This window comes from Glandiceps talaboti, chromosome 2 (genome assembly GCF_964340395.1).
Source record: "Glandiceps talaboti chromosome 2, keGlaTala1.1, whole genome shotgun sequence".
Taxonomy (NCBI): domain Eukaryota; kingdom Metazoa; phylum Hemichordata; class Enteropneusta; family Spengelidae; genus Glandiceps; species Glandiceps talaboti.
In genome coordinates, this window is record NC_135550.1 from 8,439,536 (window position 1) to 8,460,377 (window position 20,842).

Consider the following 20,842-nt stretch of genomic DNA (forward strand, 5'->3'; position numbering starts at 1 on the left):
TTTGTTGGTGTGAGTCAAAATGATAAAAACTGGCAAATCTTGTGAGTCACCATATAGTAAGAGATAGGGAAAACCAAATTTTGGTGCATCACTAGAAATTGTGTGCGTCGGTGGTGTACATACATTGGGTTAGAGGAGGGCACACTGGTGATGCGTGTGTGTGAGTGTATCATGTGGGAGTGTACATGTATGTGTGGGAGTGATGTGTGTGCGTGTGTAATGTGTATCATGTGTGTGGATGTGGGTGGATGGTGGTTTGTCTATTTGGTGTTTTTCTTGTCTCTCTGGTACAGAAAGTGTAGAGACTTGTAATTTTGATTAAAAGAACCATTAGATTTAAATATTTGCCAATGCTGCATCCCCACCCCCACTCCCCTATAAAAATGTGTAGGTATGAAAGAAATGCAGGAATTGTGGAATATATTCGTTGTGCCTTGTACCTGGTGTCTTTTGTGTACTTTGAATATCTGTTGCACCTTATTTGCATATTACAATGTAGAAAAAAATGTACATCTATCAATGTGATCTTATTTTGCGTGTGAAATAATAAACTATGGTGACACTACGGATATTTCAATTCTAGGAGCAGGATTTGGTAAGGGAAAAATTGTAGGGAGAATATGGTTTAAAATGGGTAAATTTTACCCACTTGTGATCCTTATCAAAAACACTACTAAGATGAGTTGTTTCCGGCATACAATACCACAGTGTAAAGCTGTATAGTAGTGTGTTTCTAGCGTATGGTGCCACACTATGTCATAGTGTGCTGCAGAGTTTTTACAGCATATTTTTCCACAATGTGTCATCAGGGCTCGAAATTAATGGTAGCCCCGTGTCATTTGGCTACCAAATGTTGACACGGGGCTACTACTTTTCGTATTTGGTAGCCCACTTGGGCTACCGACGTAAACAGTAAGCTGACATGTCAGGCCTTTGTCGTGTCGCTAATATAACCAACACAATACGTTCCCGCTGAACATCGAACGTCAACGCGTCTTAATACCAATGTGTACGTACGTGGTCTTAAAAATTATATAAAATGTAACAAAATTGTCAACAATACAACCATGGCAACACAGTCCATGACCTACCACACGCATGCACGGCCGCGTGTGTGTTGTACGGACGAACATACCAGCTGATTACTAGCACGCGTTCACTGTGACAACGTAACTTGCATGAAATGTAACAATAAGTTTTTAATAAAAGTTCCTACATTCAGTGTTCATGTTTGATAAAATTGCGCCTATTTATCACAGCCGTACAGGCCCGCCGCTAATATCAAAACTGACGTTTCGTCTGGCACATTAGAGAGGTTTAGATACACGTTCGAACGCGTACGCCTACGGGAGCATGATAGTGCAGGCGTACAAGTAATGACGCGTACAAAATTGTGTTTAGTTATGCGTTCTAAACACAAACGTGAAAAACAGTGGAAAGTGAACGCGCGCGTTGTGTTGACATCTTCTTTCCAGAAGGCCAGACACGTCTTTGTTTTCTGAATTTGTCCGTAGTTTTGCCATTTTTCCTGCAACTACTTGCAACTACCCAAACCAAAAACCAAACAATTAGTTTAACGTTACGCTTCCGAACGTTGATATAAAAAATACGCCAATTAATCGAAGAAAATGACAAAAACTCAACACGTATTTACAGCTACGTGTAGACCGCCATTTTGACGTAGCGTCGTTTGATACAGAACGCCTGAGTTGCTTCGAATCACGTGACTATGACGCTACACGTATAGAACACACGTACATACGCGCATCTAAACCTCTCTAATGAGTCTCTTAAATTACTTTCGAAAAAAATCAACAACAACCTCATCACCGGATGAGCAGTCGCCCGAAAAGACTGCTGATGGGCTACCAAACGAAAGTCCACAGTTGAAGTTTTAGTGAGAATGAAATGGTGACGTGATGGTTTGAATTTATCTGAGTGAAGTTTTCAGCATGGACCGTCTGCCGATGTGGTCTTAGACTCTGTTTGATTATCTCTTCGCCCATGAATGGAAGCTGGGCCTTTGCCGTAATGGCCGTCATGTATTGATACAAAACCTGTCTAACCCGTCTGTTAATAAGTAACCAATCACGTGGATAGATAATGATAACAGAACATAGTTTCTAAACTACCCAAGACGTAGTCTCCACATCAGGAAATGGCCATGGGGCTTATGAAACTGTTTATACGTTTTCCATACGTTGAATCATATTCAAATTTTACAGGTCTCACTGCACCAAGAGATTTAGCTAATAGTTACTAGTAAGAACTGGGACTAGATGGCTTATTCTTCATTGCAATAATAACCGTACGTTGTTTGCTAACAGTAAGCCTCACATGTCCCCTCTTTATGACACGTCCCCAGACACATACATGCAAAAATTGCTTATGGCACACATAACGCGTTAACGTGACTCAATCAATCATCGAAATCAATACATCATATAGTTACATATATATACAAACACCGTTAATTTAGGAATGTATGCATATGGGCTACCAATCACTGCTCTCGGGCTACCAAATTTAAATGATGGTAGCCCACCTGGGCTACCATGAAAAAAAACGAATTTCGAGCCCTGGTCATGGTGTACTTGAGAAATTTTACAGCATGTAGTACACCACAGTTTGTCATAGTTTGCTGCAGTTTTACCAGCGTACAGTATGTCATATATTGTGCTGCAGCATTTTCACAGCATACAGTACCATAGTGTGTCGTAGTGTACATCAGAAACTTTTCAGCATATACATGTGCATGTATAGTACCACAGTGTGTCTTGGTGTGCTGCAGTTTTCACAGCACACAGTACCACAGTGTGTCAGAGTGCTGCAGTTTTTACAGCACACAGTACCAGTGTGTCATAGTGTGCTTCAGTTTTCACAGCACACAGTACCACAGTGTGTCATAGTATGATATGAGAAGTCAAAACAATCATATATATAGCTTATAAGACTGAGTAAAAGGTCATTCATAGCAGAATGAAATGTTATATTTCATGTCAAGATTTGACCTACTTCCAACCAATATGGATTTTGTCCAATACGACGAGTCAACAATGTCAAGAGAATGAAAATATGTATTCAAGGCCATTTCCAGACTGATTTTAAAATTTTCTGTTTCAATTCTTGGTCTGTCACATTGATATCTTATCACAGTGAAGCCACAAAGATTGTAAAGGGTCATTCTTTTGTTCTGGATCAACTTTTTTCTGTAGCTGTGCCATATATTAACAATTTTCACACCTAGGTTTTAATCCTTATTGGAACTGGGCTTATTAATAATGTCAGTCATATACAATGTAGTAAATACAACCCGAACCACATCATACATGTACATGTACATGTAGCAAGAGAGGCTCAGTCTTGTAGATGTTATTGTACAAAAGCACTAGCCAGTGATTTAGACTCACATAGTCATTAGTGTATCTGTGATAGTATCGTAAGAAATGGTGGTCCGTTATAGTACTACACCCTTACTAAACAGAGTTTGAAACTTTTCAAGTAATGTCATTTCTTTACTTATTATAACTTTGATTTTTGGTATCTACCATACATTTCTCTTACATGTCAATGGTGGCGCTCTGTACAAAGTAGATATTTGCACATCCCTACAAACATTGGGTACTTTGAATTTTCTCACAAAGGTGTAACTGGGAAGGAGATAAAGGGGTTGACAGACACAAATGGATAAATGAACTTTCTAAATATATGAAGAGATGTCAGATGTAAAAAATGCTTTTGCACAACATTAACATCTGTAGTACAGTCTTACTGGACTATTTACATGTATTTCTGAATAAAAAAACCAACATATTAAAAGAACCCCAAACTACCACAGTATCGTAGCTGTAGAGTTTGTTACAGTCTTTGTAAAATGAACATTGCAATTTACTGTATATACATACATACATACATACATACATACATACATACATACATACATACATACATACATACGTACGTACGTACATATGTACACACATACATACACACATACACACACACACACACACACACACACACACACATACATACACACACACACATTGCATTTCCACATGCAAACACAACAGACATTCTGTCATGCACAACACTCTAGATATTTGGCCTGCTTTTTTTTACTTGTATTCAATGTAACTTATTTGAAGTGTATGTTTACCTTAGCAATGAATTGACAAGGTACATGAGTGTGTTTTTCTTAACATTCTTTAGATTCATACATGTATGCATGGTATAGTACATGTATACAATGTATCTATAGTTTAATTCCTGTGTTGGTGGGTTCCCTAGTCATTTTGCTAGGCAGGGTTTTCCATCATAAATCATAATGTACAAACACAATTTGTGAGAAACTATGCTACATATACAATGTACCCCGTTCGGTTACGGTACCAGTATTTCAAAACCGTGGTACAAAAGGATGAATATATATTGGCTTTGTAAGTGAACAGGACATGACTTCTACTGTTGAGATCTTTATTTCAATGTTTTGGCTTCACACACGAGTCTTAATCAGGAGGAGAGCACGACTGGCGTGGTGTTGGAGTCGTGCCAGGAAATGAACGAAAACATTTTGATCTTAACAGTAGTCTTGTGTTCACTTATATGTACAAACCCATTTTCATTCGTGAAGACGCGCTCGTACTACAGCATTTTGTGGTTGGACTGAACTCTGCCTCGTAACAAAACTGATTGCCATAAGACAGACTACTTTCTATCTTCAACACTGTGAAAATAAAGTTCCTTTTCACTACAGCCTTGTACTGTGGCGGATTTGTTGCTTAGTTACAAATGATCCTGATTTTCACAGTGAATTTGAATTTGGAAAGCAAAGTGCAGAATCATATCACATTTGATGTCAAACAGAAGTTGTGTCTTTTAATAATTGCAGGTCTCACTAATTTTAATTTTATTCCCTCTTACAGTGATAGTTATGTGGTTCGAGTTAGAGCTTTGGTAATGGCACGGGATGATTCAACGGGTGGCTGGTCACCACTGGCAGGGGGAGCTCTTAGTGTTGTTGGAGTCTACAAACTTCCACGTGATGATGTAACACATAAAAATGAATATCTTATTTATGGACAGGCGCTTGAAGATCAGACGGTAAGTAGACATGCTCTCTATACAGATGCACTAAACTTAGAGTAGAGAAATTTAGCTGCCTGTGAGGGCGCCTGTCATATTACAGAGAGGCCCCTTCAGGGATGTCAGTTGAGATGATATAAATGTGATCCTGCATTCCGATTGGATATCCAACACGTACAAGACTGTATTTCTAAAGGGTACTGTGCGGGTATGAATGAAACCTGTATTCTCATGGTATTCCTATTCGATATCATGTACAGATGTGACTGTCCAACAAGGTATTCCACTGATATTGGCCTTTATTTCTATAGGGTTACTAAATTGGATATCTTACAGATAGGAACCTGTATTCCTACAGGATATTCTGCCAGTATCTCCCTGTATTCTTATAGGATTGCTATTGGATATCAATCTGGTATGAATCTATAGGTAATCTACCGATATCAGCCTGTATTATTCATATACAATTATTATTGGATATCATACAGGTATGAACCTGTATTCCCACAGGGTATTCTACTGATATCCACCTGTATTCCTGAATAGATAGGATTGCTATTGGATATCATACTGGTATGAATCTATAATTCCTACAGGGTTATCGGTTGACTCTGTAAAGTATTCCTGCTGACTATTCATTTAGGATTGCTGTTGGATACTGTACAGATATGAATCTGTATTCATAGGGTATTCATGTTAGACTTACTGTATGTACCTTTTTGTACTGCTATGAATGTGTATTCTTTGGTATTCCTATGCATATCCTCCAGTATTTATGCACAGTATTCTACAGGTATGAACCTGTGTTCTTGGTCATTCCTATTGGATATCCTACAGTATTTATAAAGGGTATTCTATGGGTATGAACCTGTATTCTTGGTCATTCCTATTGGATATCCTACAGTATTTATATAGGGTATTCTACAGGTATGAACCTGTGTTCTTGGTCATTCCTATTAGATATCCTACAGTATTTATAAAGGGTATTCTACAGGTATGAACCTGTGTTCTTGGGTATTCCTATTGGATATCCTACAGTATTCATACAGGGTATTCTACAGGTATGAACCTGTGTTCTTGGTCATTCCTATTAGATATCCTACAGTATTTATAAAGGGTATTCTATGGGTATGAACCTGTATACTTGGGTATTCCTATTGGATATCCTACAGTATTCATACAGGGTATTCTACAGGTATGAACCTGTGTTCTTGGTCATTCCTATTGGATATCCTACAGTATTTATAAAGGGTATTCTGCAGGTAAGAACATGTATTCTTGGGTATTCCTATTGGATATCCTACAGTATTCATACAGGGTATTCTTTGGGTATGAACCTGTGTTCTTGGTCATTCCTATTGGATATCCTACAGTATTTATAAAGGGTATTCTATGGGTATGAACCTGTATTCTTGGGTATTCCTATTGGATATCCTACAGTATTTATATAGGGTATTCTACAGGTATGAACCTGTGTTCTTGGTCATTCCTATTAGATATCCTACAGTATTTATAAAGGGTATTCTATGGGTATGAACCTGTATTCTTGGTCATTCCTATTGGATATCCTACAGTATTATACAGGGTATTCTATGGGTATGAACTTGTATTCTTGGGTATTCCTATTGAATATCCTACAGTATCTATATAGGGTATTCTACAGGTATGAACCTGTGTTCTTGGTCTGGTCATTCCTATTGGATATCCTACAGTATTTATAAAGGGTATTCTATGGGTATGAACCTGTATTCTTGGGTATTCCTATTGGATATCCTACAGTATTTAGATAGGGTATTCTACAGGTATGAACCTGTATTCTTGGGTATTCCTATTAGATATCCTACAGTATTCATACAGGGTATTCTGCAGGTAAGAACATGTATTCCTTGGTATTGCTATTGGGTATTCAACAGGTATGAATCTATATTCATATGGGATGTTCTACAGGTGCGAACTTGTATTCCTACAGAGTATTCTGGAAGTATTGAACTTAATTCATATCTGTGAACCTCTATTGATGTGGTATTCCCAGTAGGCATACATACACCTTCCAATCAAAATGTAGTGAGCTTTATAGATATAAACATACACAGATAGAAGGTAGGGACCTAGTCGATGAAACAAAACACCAAACTGGACTGTAACATTGTGAATGGTGGCACAAGCAATTAACTGCATTATCAATTGCTACAGGTGGTATTGGAATGCATGCTGAGGAAAGATATAATGTACACCAAAGTGAACCCAACTTTTCACCATTGGAAGATGGATGACAAACGGTTTGGTCTGACATTTCAAAGTACAGCCGATGCTAGGGCTTTTGATAGGGGTGTGAAGAGAGCCATCGAGGACCTCATGGATGGTTTGTACCCTTCATTCATTTTCATATACCATGAGATTTTAACTTCCTTTAATTAACTTCATTACTTGCAGCTAACTGAACAATTCTTAGTGCTGGGATTTCAAGGAAAGGGGGAATTGAGTAGGCTTGTGAACAACTATTGAACCATTTAGAAGGGTCCAACTGTGTGGAAAGCATACTAAGAATTCGATTGAGTTGACTTCCCAACAACTAGTAGGCCATTTAGAAGGGTCCAACTGCATGGAAAGCATAACATAACTGAACTTGAAACTGCACTAGTTGTAACTAGAAAATTATTTTTGTGGTCGGACGACCCAAAATATATTCACTGAAAATTGTTAGAATATCAATAAGTAGACATTAATTAGAGGTTAATTAGAGGTCAATTTTATCAATACGTAGGACTGTAACAGGTAGAAATCGTGATTGTGTTCATGTTGATAATTTTACGGTGTGGACCCAAAATTCAGTTTGATAGGATTTATTTACCCACGGGTAATTCAATACTGTTCAGGATGTATGCTATTACGATTAAGTTCATTATATCTAACTAAACAGTTTCAAAAAAATATTCCAGTTGCAGTTAGTATTGCTTTAATTATGATTCGCTACCATGACTGACAACCGGATATCAGTGTTTTCCAGTCTTTTCTATCAAAATTCAAATGAATCTTTCCAACAGGCTTCATGGCAGACTCAAATATTATGGAATGTTACGAGAAACTAACATTAAAAGTCATTTGTAGTCATAGAAAACCAACCAATACTTACAAATCAAAATTTTACAAATTTAAAAAAAAAAAAGGGTGAGGAAATGTTATATGTTATTAAAAGAAATTATGAGTTGATAGTTATGAAGTGATGAATAAAAATCTAAAAAATAAAACAAACAAAAATCTAAAGGTGATGATTTCAAGAATTTGTTTAGCACAAAGGAACTAAGAGATCATAATGGAAATAATAAGAATGATGTATTTATTACTGTAGTTATAGTCAGGTGATAGTGGGAGTGGGAGAATTTATCTCAAGAATCTCAGGTTGAGTGCGTAGGAAAACAAAAATAGATAAAAGACAAGGTTTCAAGGTTGGGAAGGCCTAAAAGGTATAATGAAATCACAAGGTGAAATCACGGATTTGTTGTGATGCATACAGTTGAGTGTAGTGGACCACCCACGTATTAACTCCCATCAGGGACGTCTGTCACTAATGTAAAATTTGATGAGAAAATAACACTTCGGGAATAATATGTAAGAAGTTTATGAGAGTTTCCTGTTCAGTTATGAAATTGAATAAGTATCAATATCAGGAACTCCCAAGTCAGCATTCGTTCAATATGACAGCTCTGAGCTCACAATATTGAACCACAACACTCTCAGCTGGCAAAGTCATTTGTTTGTAGAAGTTCTTGTGTGTGTTTTTACAAGGTGGGCAAATGATAGTCAAATGATCTGTAACTGTAAATTGATTTCAAATGAGTGTTTTTAGTCTTAATTATGTCTCATAGTTATGAAATGTTGCAATTTCTGTATTGCTGTATTGTGATATCATACCATTGTCATTTCTTTAATACTGTGATAATTTTAGCATAACAGCAAATAATGTTACAGGGATTACTTTCTGTTGATATATCTGTCTGAGTCCGTGTTATAATTGACAGAGAAAGTGATGTTAAAGGCATTACATTTCGTCTGTCTGTCTGTCTGTCTGTCTGTCTGTCTGTCTGTCTGTCTGTCTGTCTGTCTGTCTGTCTGTTTGTCTCTGTCTGTCTGTGTGTCTGTCTGTCTGTCTGCCTGTCTGGCTGTCTGTCTGTCTGTCTCTAATTCTGTGTCAACTATTAGTCAAAGTTCATTACTCAGTGTTTACTGTTTTGGATGTATTTATAAAGGGGGAAGCCACGAGAGTCTTGAAAACAATTAATCGTTCGATCAATCAATTTATAGAGCATAATTATCGAATATGAAATAAAGTCCATAGGTAAAAGATCCTTTCATCAATAGTTGGTACATTGAGTTCAAGACAGAACAAGGAAATGATCCAATATGTACCACCTTGTAATATATACAATGTACAAACTTTTATAATTTGACAATGACAAAAAAATAATTGCACATGAAAAAGGTATACAAAAAAATCCAGTGACATATTCTAATTAAATCTTAACAAACAACATTTCAGAATGTTTTTAAAAAACTTTGCTAGACCTTTGTTTACTTTTGAACGTAGCATTTTGCCACTTAATACTTTGTTGATTTGAAGTGGAAAACATTGTACCCAAAATGTTGTCTTGTGTTTCTGTGGTGGCTTCATTTTGACACTGATCCATATATGATGTCAATTGGGTATTTTGGTTAATATTTCACCTCATACACTAACAATTTCACATTTTGGTTAATTCTATCCTCACTTTCCAATTACACGTTTATTTTTTTGAGTGGTACCACTGCAATTCTATGTTTTTGCCAATGTGTTATTATTCTAGCTACTAATAAATGATATTTTCACTTGGTGTTCTCTTTTTGCTGGCCACTCTTGGATGTTTTGCATGTGGTAAGTGGCGGTACAGCCTTTCACATATTTCTTCATTTTATCTTTCTGTTTGTCCATCCATCCATCCATCCATCCAGCCATTTTGTCATTCAGACTTCAATTAGTTCCTGTCCGCCCTTCCGTCCGCAGTATGTTATTTCTCACACATCCAATATATGATTTCTTTCAAACCTGGCACAAAGGTGACTGTCATGTGGGACATATGCATGTCACTTTATTTCGCGGCGTATGTAAATTTGATCGAATGGCGGCCATTTTGTAGTTAAAAATCAATGTTTGAGGCATAACTCAAAAACTATCAGATATAGAGATGCCATTCAAGTGTTTACCTCCTTTTATCAGCTACAAGCTTTCTTGTAAGACATTGACCTTGACCTTTACAGTCAATCATGAAAATTGAGCTATTCCTTGCCTATCACAGACTCTTGGTTGTATTTATTTGTTTCCAATTTCTTTTTACTCATGGCCACAAGTTTTATAGAACAAAGATATACATGGGGACTATTTTTAATGCACATATCAATTCACTAAATGGTGATCATATTTGGAGTAACAAATCAATCTATTTTTGCATAACTCAAGAACATAGAGTCCGTTCAAGTGTCTAACCCCATATAATCACATTCAAACTTTCTTATCAGAAAATAACCTTTGACCTTGATCTGGGTCAGTCGTCAAAATTTATGTTATTTCTTCCTCATTGCATTCAATCTGTATCATTTTTATGTGGCTAATTTCTTGTAAAATGATGTCTAAAAGGTAATGCAGAACAAGAGAAATATAATGCATACATTACGTTTGGTGCTCATATAACTTAAGTGAATATATTCATATTGTAGTCCGTATTGTAGTGAACAATCATGATTTACTGCATAACTTAAAACCTCAATATATGGAGACATCATTTAAGTGTCTATCCCATTATCATTATGTGTGAACTTTCTTTTGAGATCTTGACCTTTGACCTTACTGACCATCAGGGTCAGTTATCCAAATCCAGTCATTTCTTACACATCAGTTGCTTTAGTATTATATTGTTGCCACTAATTTCTTTTCAATCATGGCACCATTCAATCACATAGAAGTAAAGTATTTGAGACTGTGTCTTCTATGAAGACTTGTTTCATTTTTTTTTCTTTCATTCATTCATGCATCCTTTCACTCACTCACTCACTCACTCACTCACTCATTCATCTATCCATTCATTCATTCATTCATTCATTCATATACTTGAATGGCGTTATAACACCACATTTTCAATTTCCATATTCGCCATCTTTCCTACCCTCTCCCCATCCATCCATCTGTCCATTCATTCATTCATTCATTCATTTAGATTCTTTGGAGTTGTAAACTCATGTGAATCACATATTCATCTATTTATGTTTCCCTCTACCTCTCCTCCCATCCATCCATCCATTCATTCATCCATTCATTTTTCATTAAATCGTTTCAGACATTCATAAGTCAATGAAGTGACAACTTTTTTGTGTTCTAATTTTTTGGATTCTTTCAATCCATCCACTGTTATCGTGAAGTTTCCTTCATCCCTCACTCCCTCCCCCCCTCCCTTCCATCTATCTATCCATCCATCCATCCATCCATCCATCCATCCACTGATGATTATCCAAGCATTCCTACTACAGCAAAAGTACCGTGATTTATGTATTATATCATCTTGCCATTTCCTTTTCATCATATATATATATATATATATACCTAGCCAATCAGTTGTTTTTATACTGTTTTGTGTTTTTCATATTTCCTGATCACTGTCCCAACAATAGGTGGTGAGGTGAAAGGTTAGGCATTTTGTCCCACATCATTCACAGCCAGTTACCAACATATCTTTATCTACATTCAAACCTCAAAAAGCAATACCTACATGTAGAGTAACGCTAATCATGATCGTGTATGTGTTTGTGTGATGCCACATTCTAGCTTTTTCGCTGACTCCCCTTAATCAGAGATAGCCGTGCTATTTGTGATATCATAGGAAAATGATAAAGACATTTACTAAGGTGGATAAGGCCAATGCTTATGCAGTTGTAATCACATTTACTCACTAGCTAGCTAGCTAAATAATAATTTGTTACACAATTTTAAGATTGGGTGTAAAATGTTTCCAATTCATAGTGCCCTTTTCATAGTCTCCAACTTGAGGCTTTGATCAAGAGCAGTACAAAATAAGTTGGTCACTGAAGCCTCAATGTTTCTGACCCAGGGTCTTGGTTTACTACTATCATCAGTATGGATTGCATAGGACCATTTTCTTTTTCAGGACCAACTTTTTACTTTTCATACTAAAATTTTAATCTAATTTGAAACATGGCTGTAAATGGGTGCCGATATCTACCAATCAATAATGAGCAAACAGCAGAAAATATTTTAACATTGCTATTGCAACATTTATATTGTGCTAACTTTTTTTTTCTTTCTTAAAAAGACTTTCAGCATGAATTGCAGTGGTAAATATAGTGTGACAAAAACAAATAGGATATGTGGTATTTGTGAATGATGAGAGTTGACTAATGTGATCTTTTACGTTGTGATTTCAGGCTCAACCGATAACTGTCTTAATCAAGGCACGGATGCGGATATAGGTGATGATGATGTTTTTGTTGTAAGTATCAACAACGTCTCCATACTTAATATAATAACTAATAATTGAACTTGTAAAGCCCACTAGACTACAAATGGACATCCATGGATAAAATGACAATAACAGTGACAGCAAATTACATTGCTATAATATTTAACATACACAGTATTAAAACTTCAAGTAGGCTGGTGATATCACTCGAAATTATGATGTACTTTGCAACAGATATGATCAAGTGTTCTCCTTAGAACATTTTTGACAATCTGCAATATATTTCTTCATTCAGCCGAGGAAAATACAAGTAGGATAAGGGGTCTTCTCACTGTAAGTCGAAGACATTTACCGATGAATGTGAAATGTAGCTATTATCAGATCTGATATAACTGTCTTTACTTATTGGCGCTATATCTCTATTTATACTGTGACAAATTCTAAATGAATTGAACACATTAAAATTTTATTGGAAATATAAAGAAAAGTGCATCCTGATGAGTCAGAAGTATAGAATTTATCACACGACATGGCCGCCATGTTTCTATGAAGAGTAGCAGGTCTTACATCAGTAAAATGAAAGAATGCACTGGACCAACCCCAGTCAAGTTGGATACTAAAATAAAACAATGAAGACGCAGACATTAGGGTTAGGGATTTCTAAGTTTGAAACTAAAGTAAAACAAAGGTGATGGTGACTTTAGGGTTAGGGATTTTTAAGTTTGAAACTAAAGTAAAACAAAGGTGATGGTGACGTTAGGGTTAGGATTTTTTGAGTGTAGAGCTACGTTGAGATGATGTTGTGTTGTTCACTTCATTCAATGTGAACTGTTATTGCTTCGAAGATTTGGCATGGTGTCCTGTCTTGTTAGGTCAGGTGTGGCAGTATTTCTGTAAGAGTTTCAGTCCCAGTTCATATTTGATTGAGTCAGCACAAGTATAAATTATTGAATCATCATAATTTTTTTGGCAACTGTCTATAGAGAGAGAGAGAGAGCTAGACTGTCCCGATTAAAGTAATGTGAACCTTGGTAGATGCTACAGGGACCATGACTTCGAGATATTGTGAAATGGCAATATAAATCTTGTATGCTACATTTCAAGTGAACGACTTGGCCAGCGTATGTGAATCACTTAGATTTGCAGTGACCATGTATGTACAAGATTAATGTAATCTGTTTTGTCTTTTGACAGTCTTTGGATTCACTGCCAGAGTGCCATGGGCCAGGACAACCAATCAGTCCAGATAGCAGGTATGATGGTAGCCAGAGTGATGTCAGGGACCCCTTGCTTGTAGGCTTTCACTTTAGTCATCCCCATGCCAACCACCACCACCTTCATCGAGTGCATTATGTGTCCCGCAGCAACAAAACTGGATCAGGAAGTAATGGCAAACAGGAGGATTCGACAAAAAAACAAGTACCACATCAGCAACAACAACAACAACAACAACAATCACAACAAAGCACACAAACATTACAAGAAGTTATCTGGGTGAAACATGCTAGAGACAGAAGTACTAGCAATGGCAAAGATAAGGACTTGGAGCAGGGGGATGAAGTGTCGGACTGTTACGTGCAATTCCAGAAAAATGCCCCCAGTATACATGAATATAGTTACCCAACTATGGATTCAATAAGGCCGGATCCATGGAAGGAGGGTGAACTTAAGAAAACGCCTGTTGTTACATCTCAACCCCCACCGTTGTTAGGCGATAAAAGGCACAAAGTGACTGACTATGGATTTACACAGCGTGCACGATGTATTTATTGTAATGAAATCTTCAATCCTGAAGACAATCCATGTGGTAATTGTCCCGATGCACCTGACGAAATGCGACGGTGTATAAATAAAGTCAGCTGTGTCAGTTGTGCGTCATGTATGTTATACTACTGTATGTCGGACGCTGATGGTGACTATGGTGACACGTGCTCGTGTGACGCGAGTGATGAACAATTTTGCCAGAGATGGACTGGACTGGCAGCACTCTCATTTTTGGTACCCTGTCTTTGGTGCTATTTCCCGTTACGAGCCTGCCACAGATGTGGTGTCGCGTGTGGATGTTGTGGCGGTCGACACAAAGCGGTCTGATGCCACATGGTGCCGACAGGAATAGACATCTGTCTTCTGTATTTTACCCATTACAGGGTATTCTCTACCTGATGATGTTGACTTAAAAGAAATAGTTACCAAGGGATGGAATCACGCCTGCTGTTTACTAATAAACAGCCATGTGGAGAGCAGAGCTGCGCACGGCAACAACTGTAGAGTATGTGCGTGCATGTGTGCGTGTGCATGTGTGTCTGTGTGTGTGCGCATGTGTGAGAGAGATCTCATTGCAGTTGAGGACACATAAGGTGGTCAAACTGAGTGAGAGAACTGTTTTCTTTTAGTTTTTCAGCAAAAGAAATTAGAATGAAGTTTACTCCTCAAACTTGCAAGGCAAAGTTAGCATATACAGTTATTAGAGCTTCAAGGGTTTGCAATGTCCAACTTGCAATATTCAATAGAATTTTATCTTTTGTGATTATGATTTTTTTTTTTTAATGTTGGTGCTGTTACCGGGAAACTTTGATACATTTTCTCAAAAAGCAACCGTTTTAGGTATTGATATGAAAATGTAGATAAAGAAAAACAGTAAAAGGAAGGAGGGCTCTTATTTGATAAGTTATTTCATTTGCTATAAATCGAACTGTTTTGTCTTTTGGAAAATGTGTCAAAGTTTGTTGGTCAGAAACATCTTTGTTTTTAGCCAAGCTACAACAGCTCTCTTTGTTTTAAATGTCAACTGTCTGTCAATCATTGTACAGTCAGATTATATAAACTATAGTTTTTATGTTCATATGATAAAAAATTATCCAGTTGCCAAAGTGCTACTGTTAATTTTTCTTTTTTTTGTACATTCAAATTTGCAATTTTACGTCAAATTTTTTAGAAAGGTACACAGAGGAGGAAAGATTTACCAATCTATGCTTAAATTGGCTGTGGACATTGCATGGTGCTTGCCATTGGCTACAGATTTACAGGTCAGAGAGCACACACTTAAAATGGTGCTTGTGATTGGCTACAGATTTACAGGTCAAAGGTTAGGACAGTCACAAGTGAGCAGCAGCAGCAGCAGCCAGTCAACGTTTTTTGCCATGGTTTTATTTTCCTTATATAGAAATAAAAGCCATATGCAAATCATGCCAGCTAACAGGCACAGATTGGCGGATCTGTATATAGTGTATACTGAGTGCTGGAAATAAAACTTTGAGGCTTTGTAGTGGCAGTGAAAAAGTGTTTATACACTGTCAATCACACAGTGTGAAGTTGCTAGTGAGAACTAGCTGATTTCAAATATAGAGGAGTATCTGACCTTTGACACAAGGCCCTGACCTTTAACCTGATAGATAGATAGTACTGGTACATAGTGGTCACAACATGTCTTCAGTTCTATTAGGAGTTTTTTTCCACTTCCAGCCAATACAAGATTTTGTTACCTTGTATAACACTATTACAGAGTTTTAATAGCCATTGTACCTTTGCCTAGATCAATTATGCAGCTGTAGTGTGATAAAAAAGAACCATTGGTCAAAGAGGGGGAGGGGGGAGGGGTTTACATTATTGGTCATGTAAGTTATTTTGGAAGGGCCAACAGACATATTTTTTTTTGTATAGATAGATGTATGTACAGAAGCAGACATTTCTTAGCTGATTAATCTTGATGACAAAAATGAACTCAGCCATTTTCTCTTAAGTCTACCCAAACCCAACCACTGCCATTGTGTTACCATTTTCATAGGTGAGTTAAGCAAATCATCCCCTCGAAATGAATAACTGCAATATTGATTGTTTTGTTTGCAGAAATTTTACATAAAAAATGCTAAATATATGAAGTTTTTTATGGGGGAAAGGGAAGCAGATTTTCAACTTAGAGGACTCTTGTGTATTATGCCACCTTGCCTCTGTTGGATTTTATACTGAATACCACCAGGAAGCAACCTCATTTGCATATGTCATTTACATTCAGAGGTACAAGTGACATCTATTCTGAAGAGGGACTGTAGAGCAAAGATTTGGGGGGGTGTACTTGACCTTGCAAAATCTGTTGTTGGAACTCCACCAAATAACGTATATCATTTTTTTTTAATTTTTTTTTTTTTTGGGGGGGGGAACTATGCGGCCATAAAGTCATGTAGCAGCTATTAATATATTAAGTAAAATATACTAAAATGTCCAGGAATATAGCACAAGTCATGGAAGAGCACATAAAGTTAGAAATGTTGTAGTGTTTTGGTTGAGTTCCAACAATCCCAGTCAGTAGGCAAAAAACAAAAAAAAAACAAAAAAAAAACAATCATGGTGACCACCAAGTGTGGAAAAGTAAGAAATTGGTTTTGGTATCATCCTTAGTTTGCTTGTAGAGCTAACTTTTGGATTCCATTTGTTCTACTGTGGAATGCTGTGTATAAATATGTTATTTTCATATAGTCTTGTAGCAGCTTTTGATACTGTTCTACTGTAGAACAAGACAGGGGTGGGGTCGTTGTTGATGTCCTCTTCGCCTTGTGACAGGCAATGGGGGATTGAAGGAACACCACCATTAGAGAATGTGTCATCTACCTTTGAACATGATTCATGGATGAGTTACTGTCATCATCAGTAGTAGCATTTGATGAAGTTCTACCATAGAGCTAGTCAAGGTGGATTGTCCTTCATCTCTATTGCACCATGTGACGGAATGGAGATCAACGAAACGCCATCGTCGGTCAACTTTATGTACGAGTCTACCAGCGAACATGATGCGTGAATACATTATACTTTCATCATCTGTGGCAGCCTTTGAGCAGTTGTTCAGTAGACCGCAACTTAGTTGTGTCAACATGTTACTTTCATTATCATCACCATCATCATCATGATCATCATCAATACATAGCAGCAGATAGTCAATAGGATATTATCATTTTCTTGATGTCTGGAAGCTTCTCTCCCGAAAAAAAGGACATTTTTTTATAAGACAGAGAAGACTGGCATATTTTATGCAAAATACAAAGTCAACGGTGTGGTTTACAGGGACTTAGAAATACATACCTGAAGGTTCAATAGTAGTCAGTTAATTATAGAACTGTATAGAGAAATTTTAAAAAAAGAAGTTAACAAAAAAAAAGAACCATGGCTAAAATGATGAGACTTTTTCATCATGATCACCAAAAATGGTTGATACAATCATGTTCGTTACAATTTTACCTGTACAATTCTGTGCTCATTTTGTAATTTGAGTTCTCCTAATTTTTTGAAGTCCAACCAGATGACTTAGTCTGCAGCCATGTTTTTCTGTATTCTGATCCATTTTTTATACTGGACATTACATTTGTATTCCTTATTAAAAAAAAGCCAAGTCTTTTTGCCACCCATGGATGTAGTGTATGTATTAATGGGGACAATTTAGATGAAAACCAAGTGGCAACAAATACTGCCATGGTTATGCTGAAATGAACACGAATATCACAGTTGAAATAAAGCACACATTAGTACATTTCACTCCTGCCTCGGACCCCACTTTATTTTTCACCAAGATAAAACATATTGTGAGTTGCGTTATGATGTTGAAGTCTTATTTGAAAGATGATTTATAGAAAACTTAATGCGATAATATGTATGCAGTATTCACGGATTATATTACTGATACCATTGGAATTATTGATATCTGAACTACACTTTTACCACCCAGGTGCATCGTAAACATTGCAAACATTTGAATTCTTGGTTGATACAATGACTTCCGCTGCACGCACTACAAGATGCATTAATATAGGTAAACATGAGAAGAAGTTGACTGTTTGTGGCATGTGTTGTTCTATTCTGACCCTCTAGTTTGAGTTAAAATGCTATTACAGGTACTGAGCATTGGAGTTCAGTTTTGAAACTCATTCAGGCCACTTCATTTTTACCAAATTAACATTTTGTAGTATGTGCAGAAATGAAGTCATGTTTCAAAGATGTGATGTGGTATGTAGCATGCACAGATTCTTGATGTTTGGAGTTCAGCAGGGAAACTTGCTGTCCAAAACTGACTGTTCACAATACTGCCACTAGTATGTGTTTGATTAGATAAAATGTATCCAATGGGAATGTAATATAGCCTACTCTTGGATAATCTGGAGAAATGTAGAAAGTCAATGATACTTTTTCTTGTATGCATTTTTGGCACAACTGAACAGGTTCAGTAGTGCTATAGGCTCGGAAAAGAGTCTGTCTGAATGAATGGATGTGTGTGTGTGTGTAAACAACTTAGTCAAAAACCTCTGGACCAATTGCCATGATATGTGGCATGTATATTACCTTGGGTTTCACAGGTGTGTGATTTGGTCAAAAATCTATAATTCCAAAACTCCTGAGCAAATTTGGGTGAAATTTGGTAGGAGAATCCATGGTGTGTTTAGTTTAAGATTAATTGTTCATGACCTGATGATTCCATCAGTGATATGTGTCTTTTTTGGTAAAAAATCTATCATCCAAAAACTACTGAGCACATTTGGCTGAAATTTAATGGGGAATGCTTATGGAGATGTGTTCATGAAGTTGAATTCACCACATGATGATCCCATCGTTGATATGCAAATTAAGTCTAAAAATGTCGATTTTGATCAAAAACATATCTTGAAAACTACACAATGAATGGGGCTGAAACTTAGTGGGGATGTTTCTGGAGGTGTTATTCTGCAGTTATTCAAAACATTGTGATACAACTGGCCCTAGCAACCATGGCCCACACCCTTAGCAACTGTGAAATGATGTATATTACAAGGATAACACCAGGGATTGGTAGGTAAGTGAATAAAGAATTTTAAAAATGTATGTAAATATGCCTAGCAACATGTCCATACCCATAGCAACATCCAAATTATGGTTTATATTGCAGAATTGTAAATATGTATTCAAATATGGCGAGCAACAAGACCACGCCCATAGCATCAGCCAAATGATGGTGTATATCATAAAAATAACGGATTAATAGGCAAGCAAGTAAACATTCAAAAAATGTAAACAAATGTGCTTAGCAACAAGACCACACCAATAGAAATTTTTTGACCAATCTGCATTTAAATACATTGCAATTTCATTTGCTCAAGGCTTTCCAATTCTCTTGCAACATCAGTGTAAAAATAAAATTTACATATTATTTGCATATTCAAGTAAACTATTTCTACAATGTTACTTCATTGAAGATTTCATGATATTGCCGAATAACTACAAGAAAATAGACGTAGTTGAGGTGGGTTTTACATATCGGCAGTTTATAGGCCACGGTAATGTCTATGAATTTCGGAAAGCGCCCTCGGTGGTGGTTTTGAGAGTATGGTATTCTGGTGGAATGATAAAATCAAGACTACTAGTTATTTCTTGCATACATTTTGCATACTATATACATGTCTTGAAACACTGGTTCTGCAATATGACAGTTTCCTTCATATCAAAGAGCGAACTTCTGATACCGATACCGTCCAAACGTCATTGGTCTTTGAATTTTGTTCTAGCAGACAAATTGATATATTTTCTAGCCATGTGGTGACGGGAGGAAGATTGCTCAAGACGTTCCAGGTAGTTCGACAACTAGTCCAAGGTAACTCGAACTTGTGTATGGAGTCAATCAAAATGTCAGAAAAGTTCGGCGTATCATTTGAATAAATGATATTATTTTGACTCGTTTGCTGATACGAATGATACTACTTTGCACTAATCCTCGATCGGTCACAGAATGTCTGTTGATGCCAAACAGTAGTGAAAATCGCAATGAGTATTCAAATTTCTAATATTTTTTTATGGAGTCATCAGAAAGTTCAGTGAGAAACAGTGACTCTTCATAGAAAAGATAAAGAATATTGCACAAAAAGTAGTGGCCTCCCCAAACACTTGCATGAAATTTGTGACACCCCCTCCCTATAATTTGTCTCCAGTCCCTAAAATTATTTAAATGCACCCGGGTTGTCGGCCTTCCATAGCACTGCGTAGTTTTCGAACTAAGGGAGCCTTCAGTAATTACTATATGGGGGTGTCACTTTTTTACAAATTGGTTCTGAGGGAGGAGAGGAACACGTTTTACTTTGACTCATTAACTATTGTGTATTTTTTGCATTTTGGGAGAATTTGACATTCCACTGCTGCGATATCAGTTAGAGTTAGGTACCGTAATCTCAAATCGATGCTGACAACCATGTAGTGAATTAATTGTCAGATGTGATGTGAGGAGAGAAGTCACAGTGGATCTCACA

At 36.8% G+C, this 20,842-nt stretch overlaps 1 protein-coding gene across 2 annotated transcripts in view; it reads left to right on the plus strand.

Annotated features, from left to right (window-relative positions):
• LOC144453822 (sprouty-related, EVH1 domain-containing protein 2-like) overlaps positions 1-18,110 on the plus strand; it is a 43,674-nt gene extending 25,564 nt beyond the window's left edge. Inside the window, exons 2-5 of one of the 2 annotated variants that reach the window (XM_078145188.1) lie at positions 4,926-5,103; positions 7,279-7,447; positions 12,580-12,617; positions 13,782-18,110. In XM_078145188.1, coding sequence (XP_078001314.1) covers positions 4,926-5,103; positions 7,279-7,447; positions 12,580-12,617; positions 13,782-14,678 — 1,282 coding nt within the window. In that variant the 3' untranslated portion in view covers positions 14,679-18,110. Of the gene's footprint in view, positions 1-4,925; positions 5,104-7,278; positions 7,448-12,552; positions 12,618-13,781 lie in introns of both variants that reach the window. The other variant, XM_078145187.1, reaches the window with a different exon arrangement.
• The last annotated feature ends 2,732 nt before the right edge of the window (positions 18,111-20,842 follow it).